General features: G+C 43.1%; 1 protein-coding gene across 1 annotated transcript in view; it reads left to right on the top strand.

The window, feature by feature from the left end:
* The window catches only part of LOC149847271 (uncharacterized), a 29309-nt gene extending 23002 nt beyond the window's left edge, over window positions 1-6307 (top strand). Inside the window, exons 5-18 of the mRNA XM_089996887.1 lie at window positions 2085-2192; window positions 2766-2843; window positions 2968-3060; window positions 3214-3300; window positions 3834-3935; window positions 4024-4143; window positions 4272-4334; window positions 4444-4583; window positions 4666-4747; window positions 4841-4899; window positions 5009-5048; window positions 5306-5400; window positions 5488-5557; window positions 5646-6307. Of these exons, the coding sequence (XP_089853013.1) occupies window positions 2085-2192; window positions 2766-2843; window positions 2968-3060; window positions 3214-3300; window positions 3834-3935; window positions 4024-4143; window positions 4272-4334; window positions 4444-4583; window positions 4666-4747; window positions 4841-4899; window positions 5009-5048; window positions 5306-5400; window positions 5488-5557; window positions 5646-5717 (1209 nt within the window). The 3' untranslated portion in view covers window positions 5718-6307. The remainder of the gene's footprint in view (window positions 1-2084; window positions 2193-2765; window positions 2844-2967; window positions 3061-3213; window positions 3301-3833; window positions 3936-4023; window positions 4144-4271; window positions 4335-4443; window positions 4584-4665; window positions 4748-4840; window positions 4900-5008; window positions 5049-5305; window positions 5401-5487; window positions 5558-5645) is intronic.
* Window positions 6308-17341: the final 11034 nt, after the last annotated feature.

The following is a 17341-nucleotide window of genomic DNA, read 5'->3' as shown; positions in this document are numbered from 1 at the left end:
ATTAGTCGTCTGACTAGGTACCCAAAAAATATGTATGAGAAAAATAGAAAAAAATGCTAAAATACTAAAACTAAATAAATTCATGTATTCAGCACACAAGGGCTCTATCTTCTTGGTTAGGGGTAATCATGGGTTGTCACCTGAGATGGGATGACCATGGGTTGACACCCACTATGGGTGTCCCTTGCTGCAAGGGCGAAGTTGGGTGTATCCCCACTGGGCAAGGGGGACCTCAAGGGTTTTACCAACTAGGACCGCCAATTTGAGGTCGATTATTTTTTGGGTGTGTTGTGCCCGTGGCTTAGCCCCCAAAAAAGATCATGTATTGAATATGTTAGTAAACAACATTAAGGGTATGTTTGGTTGAGCCACATGAGATTTGGATTCTCATTTGAATGAGAATCCAAATCTCATTTGAACGGTAACCAAACAAAAGAAAATTAACGATGTGAGGATTCAGTTCCTCACCAACCCTTGAGATTCAAAATCTCACAAGTTGGTGTGTGATTTCAATTCACACGATTTGAGATCACAACTCATGTTAAAAAGTAGACATTGGGGCTCTCAAAGCCCCCAACGCCTCTCTCTCTCTCTCTCTCTCTCTCTCTCTCTCTCTCTCTAAGGGTACAATGCAATGGAAGGCAGAGTCTCTTTGGAGGAGGACGGAACTGCAACTCACCAGAAAAAAAGGGGAGGTGCACGGTCAAGTTTGTCGAAGAGACAACTTGGGGTTTTTTCTCTGTTTTTTTTTTCTGCAATCCACAATGATGGGGGAGCTCGCTAGACGTCCGGTGAACTCCACCGTCCCTCATCCAAAACCCAAATAGGGGGAGATCCCTTGTTTTGGTTTTTTTCCTGTTTTTTTTTTGTTGTTGTCTGCAACCGACAATTCCTGTGAGCTCCACTGTCCCTCATCCAAAACCGAGTCTATAATGGCCAGTTAGATTTCCCTGCATAGACTGCAAGATGGGCAGGAGCCTTCCCTTGGCAGGGGGATCAATCGAAGCTCTGAGGGTTTTCTGGTGTTGCCGAATTCCATTTGAGGCCCACAAAAGAGATCGGGAGGTGGACAGAGAAGCTCTGGCAGATGGAGGCGGCGAATTTGGGGTGGACTCCCGTGGCAGTGGCCGACATAGGGGCGTGCTATTTTTTTTCCTTTATGTGAGATGGAATCTCATGTAAATAGGATTCATTTTCTTTCTCTAAACAAACATGAGATTCCAAATCATATGATTTTGAGTCTCATGATATTTCTTTTCATTCTTGAAAAGAGCAGCCAAACATACCTAAGTGGATAAATTTCACTAAAAACATATTTAACCTTTAAAAAAAGGAAGTGGCTAAAAATAGTCCAAAGAAAACAACAGCAATGATCATGTTAATAACAACAAACATGAGGTAGTTTTTATTAGATTGAGTACGTAAATGTATTCCTAGAAATCACGACCAAAAAACAAAAAGAGAATGCAAACGGACCACTACAATTTAACTAATATCATTATAACTAAACAGGCAATTAAAACTACATAACTGAAAGGAGAAGAAAATCCATTGCATGGGTACCCTAATTTCACCAAAATAATGATGATCATGATGATGGAAAGGAGAAAAATGAACCAAGAAATCATAATTCAACTCAAAACCAAAGCATCCATCACATGGATAGGCACAAACTGAGCAAAATATAAGAAAATGCCCTAACAAAAATGAAGTAATTGTCAGTCCACTTCTTCTTCTTCTTTTGAGAGAGGGGCTTATTATTAGACACAAGACCTGTGCCTAGGTTGACTAGGTACCTAGTTGGTCAACTTTAATAACAAAATCTGATAATGGACTTTTCTTTTACTTGCAGTTAAGTTGGGTTAGGTTGAAAAAGGTTAGTGTCCTTGATGGTTGAAAATGTGGGATGCTTGTCATGGTACTTTTTGTGGAATAAATTTGGGCACTGAATGCGTCCTCTCCCTTTGATCATGTCCTTCTTGAGCCTAATGTGATTAAATTTGGAATAGCATTGGCTGTTCTTATTTTCTTTGGTTAGTTGAGTTTTTCATTATACCATCTAATCATATCATTCTTCTATGCAGGTTTGGGATGCAACAGCTGCAGACCCGAAGTTGCTAGTTTTTCTGAAATCATACCGCAATACTGTTCCTGTGCCAAGGCATTGGTGTCAAAAACGCAAATTCCTACAGGTGAGAATCATGTCAACTGTCAACATGATATAAACATTTATAATGTGTGCATGATTGAGGGGTACATACTTCATGTTGAAGAAGTGGAACATATAAGGGGGTGAGGGAGGATAGAGATCGATAAGCTTTCACCCTCTTATTTGTATATCTGGTTCTTGCAGGGGCACTGATCACCAGCCATACAAATCATGGAGCCAGGACTGTCATTATTTGCAAAGCGAGAACCTTGAATGGCTTCTCTCTTGATATTAAATGTTGGGGTGGGTGATGGTCTAGTGAGCATATATCATACATTTTGGCAAAATAAAGAGCACTATGCCATTACCACACTAGACTAAATGTTCTGCACCTGGGATAGTGGTTTTGTGCAATTTGTCATGAAGCCTGAATTTAAACTTCATGTCCTCTGAACACTTGACTGAATTGATTCTTTTTGTTATTGCAGAGGTTGTGGGCTGTCATCACCTTAAGATTCTCTTTGTAATTGGGCATGATTGGAATGGGAAATAACTACTATTTGTATTTATTGAATAATTGGAAAGATGATCCTTACCCTATGTTCATTATTTGTAGGGGAAGCGTGGTATTGAGAAACAACCATTTCAACTTCCTGATTTCATTGCAGCAACTGGAATAGAAAAATTAAGACAGGTGAGAGATTACAGTAAACCATGTTTCGATGAATAATGTGGATTTCTGCAAGTCATTAATCTTTTTGTGCCTGCTTCAAGCTCTTCTTTTTCTTTCTTTCTATTTTTGGACAAACTCTCTGTAGGCATATATTGAAAAGGAGGACAGCAAGAAGTTGAAACAGAAACAGAGGGAGCGTATGCAGCCCAAAATGGGCAAGATGGATATTGATTATCAGGTACTTACAATGCTCTTTATAAAATCATGCCAATCTGCTATGTTGCAGTTTTTTACCCTGCGAACACAATTTAGGTGCATGTTTATCAAGTTTTTTTTTGTTTTGTGATGTAAACAACTGATGGTAATTTGACATACCATTTTTCTTTTTCAGGTTCTTCATGATGCCTTCTTTAAATATCAGACAAAGCCAAAGCTTACCAGCCATGGTGATCTCTATCATGAAGGAAAAGAGTTTGAGGTATCACCTTTATGGTTCATTAATCAAATTCACTTGCTAGGTTTGTTAAGTATAGGAAAATTTACAATGTACAGAGGGCACTTCTGTTATACATTTTTCCATCACTTCTTCTCAATCTAGGGGTTATCTTTCCAGAAACGGGTAACCCTACTTTTTAAAATAAGACATCAGAGTGTAGCATATAACATATAGAAATACACGTTTGGATGTCTTTCATTATTTTTCTTTCTATGTATACAAAGAATATTTAGAATCTTAGTTGGAAGCTGGCCACGAAGTGTAGTGCTCTGAGATAATGCCAGCCATCAATCTCTAATCCCATTTGTCCTCTCTCCATTTTATGTTGTTTTTGTCTAATTTCTTTCATCTTTTATTCTGTTTTTATCTACAAGTCCAATGTCTTATTTCAGTTCTGTATGCACATTTTTTTCCTCATTGACCACTTTCATAAGTTTTTACTATTTTCTGGATGATAATATTCATTAGATTATATCATATATTTACTACTATTACTGATTGGTATGGCTTTACAGGTAAAACTGAGGGAAATGAAGCCAGGTATTCTGTCCCAGGAACTGAAAGAAGCTTTGGGGATGCCTGAAGGTGCACCTCCTCCTTGGCTTATCAATATGCAGGTGCATAAAACGGTTTTTCTAATGATGTGCATGCCTACCTGTTTAAAATAAACCTTTTGTTGTTTACTGATTAATCTATCTTTTCCAGAGGTATGGCCCTCCACCATCTTATCCACACCTGAAAATTGCTGGCTTGAATGCACCTATACCACCAGGGGCTAGCTTTGGCTATCACCCAGGAGGTTGGGGCAAGCCTCCTGTTGATCAAGTGAGTTGGTTATCACCGTCCCCATCCCCTGTGTACATATATGCATGTGTGTGTCTCGGGGAGATAGAGAGAGACTGCACGTCAAGCGAGCTGGTTATTTGAGCTTATGTATTGTCTTTTATGTGTAGGATGGAGTTCCCTTATATGGGGATGTCTTTGGAGTCTACCAGCAAGAACAACCTAACTATGAGGTGTGCAAGTTATGGTTCCCTTTCAAGAGTCTGTTTTCTTTTCTGCTGCATGAGTGAACTATGATGCAAGTTGTTTTCAATGATGTGCTGGATGTGCTCCTGGTTGTAGGAAGAGCCTGTTGACAGAAGCAAACATTGGGGTGATTTGGAGGAAGAAGAAGAAGAGGAAGAAGAGGAAGAAGAGGAGGAAGAGCAAATCGAAGAGGAAGACTTGGAGGCAGGCATTCAATCAGTGGATAGCCTTTCTAGGTACTGTACTATTCCTGAAATGTATCTGATAGTGATTTCGCCATTTCATGCATTTACTGTTGGATTTATATGTTTTGCTCAGCACACCAACTGGTGTGGAGACCCCTGATGTCATTGATCTCCGGAAGCAACAGCGCAAAGAGCCTGAGAAGCCTCTATATCAAGTGAGTGTAATGGGAAGAGTTTGTGTGCTGTGCATTATTTAACCTTCAATCTGTGCTTAACTTTGTGTGCCTTGAATCTTCTATGCGCAACAGGTTCTTGAGGAAAAAGAAGAAAGGATTGCACCAGGAACCCTTCTTGGCACAACACACACGTAAGCCGTTAGCATTTCATTTGATGAATAAAAGAAATCTATAGCTATTTCTTGAGATTTCTCTTTCCATTTAAATTTTCTGAGGGTCATACATGCACCTTTAATTCAGGTACGTGCTTGGCTCAGCGGACAAAAATGCTCCTAAAAGGGTAAGCAGGTGATGCATTATGTGATTTTTTTTGGTTTAGTCAGTGACGCAGGGCTTTAACGTTTTAATAGACAAGTGTATTCTTGGTCAAAAGGGGATTGAAACACCAGACCAGGCATTTTTTTTGTAAATTTAGCGGTTCTTAGTTCCAATATCTGCTCGATTCTGAAAAAAATGGATCTTCCTGTATTTGGTTAGTGTCAAATGAGTTGATTTCATGGGGTTCTTACCTTGTACCATGTTTTATCATGAGAGCAGGTTGATCTTCTTCGAGGGCAGAAGTCAGACAAAGTGGATGTCACCCTCAGGCCTGAGGAACTGGAGGCTTTGGATGATGTCACTTTGGCAGCCAAGTAAGAATTGCATCATGACCATTGCATGTTTGCTGGTTGAGTAAAGATTAGTCATTTATTTGTTCATACTTGGGTTTCTCCGTGCAGGTATGAGGAGGCAAGGGAAGAAGAGAAACTACGGAATCAACGAGAGGATTTCAGCGACATGGTGGCGGAGGTGGGTCATCAACAAGAAAATAGGAACACACTGGTATTGAATTGCTTTCATGTTCTGGCTTTTAATTTATTCTACTTGGATGGTGCAGGCAGAGAAGAAACGAAAACGCAAGATGCAGGAGAAGGAAGGGAAGTCGAAGAAGAAAGACTTCAAGTTCTAGAAAGAGCGGAAATGCAACATGGATTCATCTGGAGACAGATGATCTGTGCCAAGAATTGAACCAGAGTCCAATTGAAGGCAAGGATATTGAAATAGGAACAAGTTTTCACTAGCAGATGCATTTGGTTTCTTGGAGGTTGAGATGTGTAGGCAAGCTGTTAAAACTCCAGTTGCTTCCTTCCTCGAGTTTACAAGAACCATTTGCATGCTGCCTATGTAGCCTCTCGTAATCTTGTTTTTGCTAATATGGGAATGATTCAAGTTCGCCCTTGGTAACATAGTTGTTTGTGGTTATGTTGCGATCCTCGCTAGATGATGCTACATGTACGAGTGAGGCTGTGTTAGAGCTTTATGCTTTACATGCCACACAATCAGAAATTGGGTGATGCAGCCCAAGTTAGGTAGTAAGCCTTGTTTTTGCACAGTTGAGATCCGTAAGGCATGAATTATCATTGGAACAGATTGTATCTTCCATGATGGGCTTTTACACATTGTGACCGTTATGTAAACTAATATATGGAAGGTGTGGTATGTGTGACAGTATTTTGTACCGATCATACCTGGAATGCACATGCACTGATACATGTCTGACAGATATCGTACTCTTATTTCTCTTTTTTACAAAGCATTATCTGAGAATGTGGTTTGATAGGATGGTCTGGCTTTGCCTTATTGATTGGGATATTGTTGGTGCACAGAGTGTTTCTTGGCTTTGTTGCCCTTGGTGGTGCAACTTTCTGAGTTTTTGTTCCTTTTTTGGTACTTCTCTGTTGTCTGCCTTCACAATTTTGTTGGTTTTTGTTCTAATTTGTGTTGTTTAAAGAGTTGTTTTAGGAGACGGATTTCAATTAGTGATGGTGGTGGCCCAGAGAGGACACAAGCACGAAATCTTGAACATTTTATGCTTGCCACTTCTGCAGAATTGGAGGGCAGCTTTGGAATCAGTTAAAAGGATTGAGGCTGTGGAATTGAGGGTGCAAATGGATTGGACTTGGTTGGATTTCTTATTTGAATCAGAGAGCATTTTTGGATAGCGATCTTAGAGTAGAATTTTAATGTGTTTTAGATTGGAGTTGGACTTGAATGGTTGGAATGTTTCTGTATTAGGACTTGAATTTGGGTTGAGATTTCGTACTGGATTTTGTTTAGTCTTGGGTCAAATCTAATCTGTATGTATTTTATTACATGTAAGACGCATGTTTTCAACTTATTTTTTACCAGATCCAGCAATATAGTACAATACTCGAATTTACTTTATTGCAGATAAAAGTTTCAGAGGAAGGGAAAGCTTAACACAGGTGGGACTCACCATTATTCCCACGTTTTAACCTCATTTTTTTGTCAGATTTTGCTTGGTTTTATGGAAAAGAAAAGTCAGATGTGAGGGCATCTGACTTTTTTTTGCCCTTAAAAATTTTATGCCACTTTTTCTGTGAAATATTTTACCATGTTGCCAACAGGGCCTTATTGAATACATTCTGGATTTGGATGTGTGATTGCTACTTAAAATCTGGATTCTAGTTTGGGTCAGTTGTGATTTGGCGTGCTTCCAAACTGTTTGTGGGCTGTGTTTGATTGCTTGTCCAAGCTTGGACAAGCACACGTCCTGCACAGGCAGAATGCATGTTCTGTCTTGAACAGGAAAAACTGTATTTCTCTAGCGTCTGCTTTGACTGGACAAAGGCATGTGTTCTTTGTGTCCAGCGTTTGATTTGTGCTGTGTGGTCAGCATACAATAGGTCAGATAGCTTTGTTTCGGATCAACCTCACCATATTACTGTTTCAACACGTTTGAATTGGATTTTAGCTTAGGACATGGATCTAGTATTGGATTCAAATGCCCAAAAAATGTTTGAAATTACGGTAATTTGAGGAAAAAAATAGGAATTCATATTTTTATATAATATTGGATTCAATTATGATAATATGTCAAAAATTATGGATTTTAGCTTTGGATATATATTTTGGATCGGATCCAAATACTGAAAAATGTTTAAAATTTGAGTAACTTGAGAAAAAATAGGAAATAATATTTTTTTGATATACAAATGTTTTAATGTGTATCGTATTTTATCTAATTATGAAAGTTCATGAAAAAATTATGGATTTTCTCGTTATGCCCCCTCAAAATCACATTTTTTTGGTAATTTTTCTCACATCTAACACCATAGATGTGATCTATAGGTTTTGTTTAGTGGGAACTGGCTTTTGAATCTCCATAATTTAACCTGAATACAGGTTTTTTCGGTGATCCAAAATCAATGGCTATGAAAGTACCAGTTTTTTTTAGCTCATAGAAACATGTTTTTTTGTCAAAAAAACACGATTCAAAAGCCAATTCTCAATTAATCGAGCATGCTAAACACATCTAACGGTTCAGATCTATCATAAAATACTTCAAAACTATAGGGCAGAACAAGAAATGAAGCATCAACATTAAAGAGAGAACGAAGGGTCAACAAATATTGAACCCAAAGACCAAAGCAGAAAACAGGCCCGAAGGCCAAGAGCAAGAACAAAACCAGAAATACAGGAGAAGTAAATGAAAAACATGAAAGATTCAACCCGGTTCAAGAGGCGTCCATGGCCGCAGAAAGTGCAAGGTCAGGAAACGAGAACCGCAAAATAGTGTGCACATTTGCTAAAATGCAATGCGCCAGTTTATTGAAAACAACTGGGCATTCCCGGAAGATAGCATTATTGTGGGTCATCTAGACAGCCCACCAGGAAGAGATAAGCCACGTTCTCCAGCTAAGCCGCCATCAGTTGCACTTGCAAACAGGTTGTGGGCCCCACAAAAGATCAATAGCGAAAGACTCCTGACGCACGTTGACGGCAGGCTCGTTCCAGGTATGCTTGAAAAGATCCCCAAAGATGGGGCAGGCCCAGAACAAATGATAAGCGGATTCTTCAGCCGTCTTGCACATAATACACCTACTTGGTAGATGAAAACTGATACGTTTTAGGAGACAGTTTGTCTGAACCTGATCATGCATAATTAACCATGCGAGGAACCATGAACGAGGAGTAGGGCCTTGAGCCCAAATAAGGCTTGCAAGGATCCAATCGACACCAGGCGGAAGGAGAGAAATGTAACAAGCTTTGGTGCGGAAAGCTTCGTTGGGCGCAATAGCCCGACGAAGAAACTGGGCTAGAGGATCAGGGTCGCCCTCCTTGGAAATGACGATTGACCATGCTTTGATCCAAGAATGACTTAGCGGAGAAGCGTAACGTCTGCTGTGGGAGTGACGATCCAAGTAGAGCGACTCAAAGGAGTCGTATTAACGAGGAGGAAGTTAGCGCACGAAGAGCCAGATTGGTGCACGAGCCAGCTTTGCTTCACGACAAGGATGAGACTTCTCATTTGGGAGTCAAATATTCCCAAGCTCGCCTGACCCCTAGGAAGCGACAAAGAGTTTCAACCCACCAGATGATGCTTATTCTAGAGATTGTACCTTGAAAAAAGGAAAATCGCTAGTAAACGAGAGAGTTTTTTGTGCACTCCAATGGGTATCACGAACATGGACATAAGCAATTCTGGGATAAACGTTAGAACATGCTTGATGAGAGTTAAGCGCCCAGCGATGAAAAAGTAGGAAGCCTGCTGGGAGGAGATTTTAGATTAAAATTTTTGGAGAGTGGCATTCCAAGCGACAGAAGAGATACACGATAGCTGAAGAGGAAGACCCAGGTAGGAAATATGAAGCTCCGAGGAGGCGCAACCGAAAATCTGTTGTCCAATAGCAAGTAAAGAGGGAGGGGCATTAAACATGGACAGACAATATTTAACATTGTTCAGGGATAACCCTGACAGCGAAAGGAAAAATTAGAGGATTAGCTTGAATCGCAACATTTGTTGAATGGTGGCGCTTCCGAAAAGGATCATGTCATCGACGTAAGTAAGAATATGGTAAGAGAAATCCTTGATTCCGAGGGAATCAATAAGTCGATGCTCCATGACCCTCATCAGCAAGACTACAAGACCTTCAGTGACGACATTAAAAAGCAGAGAAGAAAGAGAGCAACCTTGCCGGATACCGCGCCCGAGCTTGAACTGTTGGCCTCTAACCCCATTGATCTTAATTTGAGAATGGGCATTAGTAACCAGTTTGCGCACCCAACTAGAGAAGCGACGACCAAAACTAAGGTTGTCAAGCATGTGAAAAAGAAAAGGCCAATGAACCGAGTCGAAAGCGTTATGGAAGTCTGCTTAAGAGAGAAAAATGGTTGATCACTGATATTCAAGAATGCAGAACTTCAGAGGCTAAAATGAAAGAATGATTAATCCACTTTGAGGGATGAAGGCAAACTAGGAGTCTGAGAAAATCTGACAGGCAACGGTACAGAACCAATTAGTCAAAACCTTAGCGATAATATGGTAGATCCCCCACAACACTAAGATAGGAAAAAATCTCGAGATGTCCAAAGATGTCGCATCCTTAGGGATGAGAGATACAATTGCCAGATAAGTGTGAACCGGCAACCGACAGTTGCGATAAAATTCAACGAAGACCTGAAGAATGTCATTCTTAACGCAAGACTAAAAGATACGAAAGAAGTTGACCAAAAAATCGTCAAAGCCAGGCGCTTTCCACCCAGACAGATCCTGAATGACAGAGAAGATTTCAACATCTGCGAACATAGCATGCATGAAGTTGAAAAGAACGATACTCATTGAGTGAACTAAGGACTGACCGATAGAGCCATCGACGGACGAGTTGGGAGCGTAAAGATCCTTGAAATAGTGAGTAATAGCAGGAATGACATGGTCATCCGAGTAAGTTACCCTGTCAATGGAGATGGATGGGATGGCATGCCTCCTATGACGATGCGAGGCAAAAGAATGAAAAAAAATGGGTATTTTTGTCACCCACTTTAAGCCAGAGCACCCTTGACCTTTGCTTCCAACGAATCTCATCTTTAAGCCGTCAGGAATGCAAGAGAAGAGACAACTCAATCGATCTAGCTTTTAAGCCGTCAAGACAGGAGACAGAGAGATCCTCGAGAAATGACATCGAGTGATGGATTGTAGACAACTCAGATTCCCAGTCACCCAGTTGCCAGAATTTGTCGATATTGCTGAAAAAAAGCTAAGAGCAAATGTCATGGGAGAGGCGAAAAAACTTGACCAGGCAACAAGAAGCAGCCCTAACCGCGGAACACGACAGACTCCAAGACCGAAGGATGATCGACTCAAAATCTGGCTCTTTGAGCCACCATTGCTCAAAACAGAAGGTTCAAGAAACGGAGAAACCAGTCCGCCAGCAAATAACCACTTGGCTATGATCAGAGACGGAAGGATAAAACACACGTAGTTGATGTCCAAAAGAATACCCAGAAGATTAGGAGAAATGAGCACGCAGTCAAGCAGCCGGTAGCACAAACGGGATCTACTGTTAGACCAAGAAAAAGCCTCACCGACAGGAGGAACAGAATAAAGCTGGTGCAGTTGGATGAACTCCTGAAAGTCGTGCATAGAGGCAAAATTGGAGACTGACAGACTAAAATCATTGGAGGACAGTAAACAGTTAAAGTCCCCCATGATAAGGTGCTTCTCCTAAAATGAGTGAATAACCCTAGTCAGATCAGACCAAAGAGCAGCACAGAGATGGTGCTGGCTGGGGTCATAAATGATAGTTACCATGACTGCGGGCAATGTAGGCCTAGCAGGTAATGAAAGAGCGACCGAGAGGGAGAAATTGTCGACGTCTAGTTGAGAAATGCCAATGGAGGGCTTACCAAGAATAAGGATACCCCCCGCGTAGAGAATGGCGGGCTTGAATAAGAAATCAGCACCTCTCCAAATTTCAAACACGATAGATCGTGACACCTCAGCCATCTTGGTTTCGTAAAAAGCGACGAGGTCTGGCTTTTCTTGACGAATCCAGCTCGCAAGGAAAAGGCGCTTAGAGGGACAATTAAGGCCCCTGATATTCCAGCACAACACCTTCATAGCTGAAATCCATGAAAACACTGCGGGGTGCGCAATCATGCTGAACGCCTAGGAGAGAGCCCAGGTGTGAAGGTCGAGTATTGAGGTAGTCGACGATGACCCCAACGGTTGGAAACGCAAAACACATGGGATGAGACATACCCCACAGATGGAGGAGATGATTGGTCAAACGACCTATGTTGCCTGGAAGCCACGAACAAAGGCACAAAGTCAGCGATAGAATTGATGAAATTTTGCAAGACGTCGGAGATGTTGAGGATCTGTTGCTGCAAAAGGGAGACATCCAGTGGCCGGGCGGCATCAACCACACTGATACCCATAGCCGAGGAGAGAGGACTTAGCGATAGCGACGGAACAGCATCGACAGAGGTGGGTGAGCTTGGAGAATCATACTCGAGCTCGAGTGATGGTTTCTGGATGACAGGGGAACCGGATGTGGGGGAAGGGATCCTTGGAATTGCAAGACATGGTGGAGGCCGGAAGTGTAATGGTGAAACCATGCAGATAGAAGATGAGCCGCGAAGAGCATTGATAGCCATTACAACGACCAAATATTCATCATGGTGTATGCAAGGGAAAAAAAGCATGAGTGATTCCCCACGATGCAAAAATTGAGTACCCCATACAAACGAAAGGGCAGCCGGAAGGTCAGACTTAGGAGGAGAATCTGGCAAAAATGATGACCCACCTTCTGGGAGAGATGACAAAAAGTTGACTGGGCCTTGAAAGGTGCGCAGATAGTCGACTTAGGGATCTGGGCAATCGCAACATGGCATGGAGAGCCAACTGCCTCGGGCAAGCACCTCTCAAAAGAGCTCGATGATAAAGAGTGGCGAGAATCGAGGAGTCACCTAGCCACAAATGATGATCCACCTTCTTGGAAAGAAGGCAAAAAGCTGACGGGGGCCTTTAAAGTTGAGCGGAGGCCTGATGCAGGGATCTGGAAAACCGCAACAAGGCTTAATGAGCCAACTGTCTTGGGCGAGCACTCCTCAAAAGAATTCGGTGGCAAAAACTGGCGAGGAACGAGGAGCCACCAAGTCCAGCAAAATGAGGGGGGATACCGAGGCAAGGAGCACTTGATAAATCTGCCATCCATCCCATGAGTAGCCAACAGGCCTCGGGAAGGTGCGGTGAGGGAAGAAGGCGAGCTCCTGGAAGCGCCTAGCAAACCCCATGAAGAGGTAGGCAAAGGGGATTGAAACGCTTCTCGAGGACCGCAATCATAGATGGATGAGATTCCAAGGGATTGGGTAGACACCGATTTGGAATGAGGATCCGACTTAGAGGCGCAAGTGGGGCAGTCGGTCGCGCGGAAGCCACCGGCTGAAGGGAGGTCGGTCGAAGGTGGCAAGAAAGATTTTCCCGAGAAAGACATGGGCGCAACAAGCATCGGAGAGGTCGGCACCCAACATGCACCGATCTTGATAACCATGAACAAGGACGACGAATCATGCCGCTTGCCAACCTGCACCCAAGGCGAGAAAGAAGCCCTACGCTTAGGAGGCTTTGGACACTGAGACACCAGACTGGTGGAGGGCAACGACCGCTGCACCAAGGAACTAGAGGGGGAGAGCAGAGGAGCGCGATGGCGCTTATAGACCAGGTGATACATGGAAAGGATAGAGGTGGCACAACAGTGACAGGTCGTGCTCTTCTAAAAATTTATGGAAAGACACACTAAACACCACCAATCACCAGGCTTAGCACGTGAGAAACTTTCGGAGAAAGAACGTTGCCAGGATGGCCTAACATTTAGCCACACACAGGAGTTGTTCGTGCAAGGGAAAATACGGAAGAAAAAAGGAGTGTGCGGCAGAGTACCCACATAGCAAGCCTTTAGGGGTTTCAGTCTAACAGCACGGATGAAATGCCGAATGTTCTGATGGAGAAGCGAGCTGGAGGCCAGACATGATGCAAAGATCTCCGAGAGGAAAAAGAACATCTTGAAGGATAGACGGAAAGGAAGGGCAACGACAATGCCCTGCCGACGCAGGGAGAAAGCCAATCCTCAGTCGTTCAAGGGGAAAGAAGGGCTTGCTAATTAACCCGTAGAGAGTGGGTTGGGAAGAGACCTCAGAAAAAGCAGGAAGAAGAAGACATGCCCAAATGCAGGTGAGGGACCCTTTATGCCCAGCTTCCTTTGTACAAAGCCAACCAGCCCCTCCAACTCATCATCTTGAGGAAGCACCCTTCGAGCCCTTTGCGATTTTCTTCTTTGACTTGTTTCTTCACGTGTCTGCCACTAACAACGGTTCATTTAGATTTCTCCTGACGATCTTGAAGAGGCTCTTGTAGAGTTTCTTACCGGTGAGGGGGTCAGCTATGGGAGAGACAGCCCACTTCTTCTTCTACTTTCACGCCCCTCACCATGAGGAGAGAGATAGAGAGGGGGAGAGAGACGCGTTAAAGATGGGGGTTGAAAGTTGGGAGTAACCTGGTCGTGCGCTCCTCCATCACCGTGGATGCGCTCTTCCGATCTGGTTGTGTGCTCTTTCACTGTCACGAACGCGCTCCTCCAATCTTATCGGCGATGAGACGTGAACTGTAACGCAAAGAGTAGCTGTGGAACAGACGGCTGGCGGAAACCTCGACAGTGGTTGGCGTTTGATCAGAAGGTTGGAGGTTCGACGGCAACTACAGAACACAGCGGCGAGGGGGGTTCAGCTGGGTTAGAATGAGGCAGTGGCTCGAAGTTGGCCTCGCCCGAACAGGTGAAGGAAAGGGGGCCAAGGGGAATCCCGACGCTTGGAGAGGAGAACCGTAGCGATCGATGGCCTCCGATTGGCACTCGAACGGGGAGACCAATGAGTCCCGGCGACGGCAATTTGCGATGATGGCGCAGATGCTTCCAATCGGAGGAGGAAGGGTCACAGATGGTGGCGGAGGGGGGTTCCTTCTGTTGGATCATATTTCAGATCACACAGTTTCACAATCGTCATCATGATATAAAACACGAAATACATCAATAAATACAACAGTGTAAAGAACATGATTAACAGACGACCGAAACAGTAACAGGGAGTAAGCATGGCATTTTCCGCATCAGACCAAAATCCAGACGTAAGCATATAAAAAAACACATGCACAGAACATAAAGAAAACAACATGCACATGTTTAGAATATGCAGCAGGCTAAGGCGTACGAAAGTACTCCCCTTAGAGAAGATTCGCCCCCACATACTGTGCAGATCAGGGTCCGGCGTCCTTCCCCCAGGATACAATAGCCACGACGAACCGAACGGTGCACTCCGATGGATCGTCCTTCGAAAACAGCCTCTTCGCACCACAGTTGCAGAACAACCCCTTTCGGGATAACTCACAGGAAAAAGAGAGAGAGATGGGAAATCGCAGAATGCTTCTTCAGAAATCGTCTGTCTCAGTCACTCTGTAACCCCACCCCTGACCACGCTTTTATAACCCACGAACGGTTATGAAACGTGGAAGGAGCCCGTTACGGAATCCGAGGGGACGTGATCCGTTAACGGACTTCGAAAGATCGAGATCCGTTACGGAATCCGAAGTTCCATAACGGGCACGGAATCCGAGGAGTCGTGACCCGTTATCCATTCTCATTACCCGTTACCGAATCCAAAGAAACTTTGGTTAAAAAGATACTTGTCTTGATTGGATATGGCCCTAAAGGGCCAATTACCCGACCCGGCTCGGCTCGGCTCGGCACGGCACGGCACGGCGGGCGGGCGCGCGCGCGTGCGCGCGTGTGTGGTGGTCATCCCACTCCCTTGTTCTCAGGAACAAGTGTATGAGTTCACTAATTGCTTATAAAGCTCTCAGAAAACTCATGCAAAAGCAATATGGGACTATTCAACCTTATCAAGACCTCTATTTTAAACACCTCATTCCTTCTTTGAATTTCTCTCCATTCTTTCTTACACCTAACATTCCCCCACAAATTCAAAGAATGAAGCGGGAGGAAACAAAAGTGCCAAAAAGAGACATTCTGCAACAAGACATATCATGCTTTCAGCAATGGTACCTTCCGGTTTGAACCACTACCTTAGTTGACTAACTTTTACCCCCACAGGAACGAAGTGAACTGAAGTCTTGAACTTGAACCTATGGTGTAGGAGTGTCCATTAGCAACAACACGATAAAGGTTCTGGTTGTAATCTTTAGGGGCGGCGCGTTAATGGCCATGCGCCCGAATCCTGTTTCATGAGTGACTTCAGGAATAACCCAATTCCTTGAACTGCGGCCACACAGTCACACTCACATAGGTGGGCTTCTCCAAAGATGCACTGCTAACATCTCGCCTTGAAAGCTTTGAACCCATTCAGAGTTTTAACTCTTCCTTAACTTGCAGCTACAGCACCTTTCCAGAGTAAACAGGGGAACAGACACAGATTCAAAGTATCATATTTAATAAGGTGCTATCCAGTTCACCCTACAGCTTGTTATTACCACATTGAACCTACTTTGTGGGATCTCCACTCAGATAGGTTGGGTTGCTACTGTAGATGAACTACTGATGGGTTTCAGTCCCATCCCCTCTCTGGATTTTAGGACTAAAGACTTATCTAGTCCTTTCGTTAATGGGTCAGCTGTGTTTTCTTTGGATCCAACATAGTCCACAGCAACCACTAACTGAGACACCAGTTCCCTTACAGATTTTATTCTGACTTGGATGTGTCTACTCTGCTTTTGGTTATATTTTGTGCTTTTAATCTTTGCAATTGTGGCCATATTGTCACAATGCACAGATATCGCAGGAATTGGCTTGCACATTAAAGGAAGTTCCTCAAGAAGTCCCTTTAACCATTCAGCTTCCAATCCAGTGACATCTAAAGCACAGAGTTCAGCCTCAAAAGTAGACCGAGACAAGATGGTCTGCTTTACTGATCTCCAGGCGACTGCACCGCCACCCAAGGTAAATACATACCCAGTCACGCCATAACTGCCAGAGTTCATGGCTATCCAGCTTGCATCACTATATCCCTCAAGAACTGCAGGGAATCTCTTGTAATGCAAACTCAAGGAAATAGTTCCTTTCAGGTATCTAAGTACCCTGTCCAATGCCTTCCAATGAGTGCGATTTGGACAACTTGTGTATCTACTTAATTTTGTCACAGAGAACGAAATATCCGGTCTCGTGCAATTTGCAAGATACATCAAACTTCCAATAATCTGAGAATACCTCAATTGAGACACAGGAACACCAGTCGTATTCTTATGAAGAGGGATAGAAGGGTCATATGGAGTTGCTACAGATCTCCCTTGGTTATAACCAAATTTCACAAGTACTTTCTCGACAAAGTGAGATTGTGAAATGGTTAACCCTTCAGCTGAACGAGTCAGCTTTAAGCCTAAGATCACGCTTGCAACACCCATATCCTTCATATCAAACTTACTACTAAGAAACGACTTTGTCTCATTAACAATTCCCATATTGGAACCAAACAGTAGAATATCATCTACATACAGGCATAAAATAATACAACCATCACTTTTAACTTTACAATAAACACACTTATCAGATTCATTGACAACAAAGCCAAATGATAATATAATATTATCAAACTTCTCATGCCATTGTTTAGGGGCTTGTTTTAGTCCATATAATGACTTAACAAGTCTACAAACTTTATCTTCATTACCAGGAGCCACATAACCCTCAGGTTGATCCATATAGATCTCTTCTTCAAGATCGCCAT

The sequence above is a fragment of the Nuphar pumila genome, chromosome 2 (assembly GCF_984573655.1).
Source record: "Nuphar pumila chromosome 2, dmNupPumi1.hap1.1, whole genome shotgun sequence".
Classification (NCBI taxonomy): Eukaryota; Viridiplantae; Streptophyta; class Magnoliopsida; order Nymphaeales; family Nymphaeaceae; genus Nuphar; species Nuphar pumila.
Note: the sequence above shows the minus strand (reverse complement) of the source record. Positions and strands in the feature narration are given on the sequence as shown.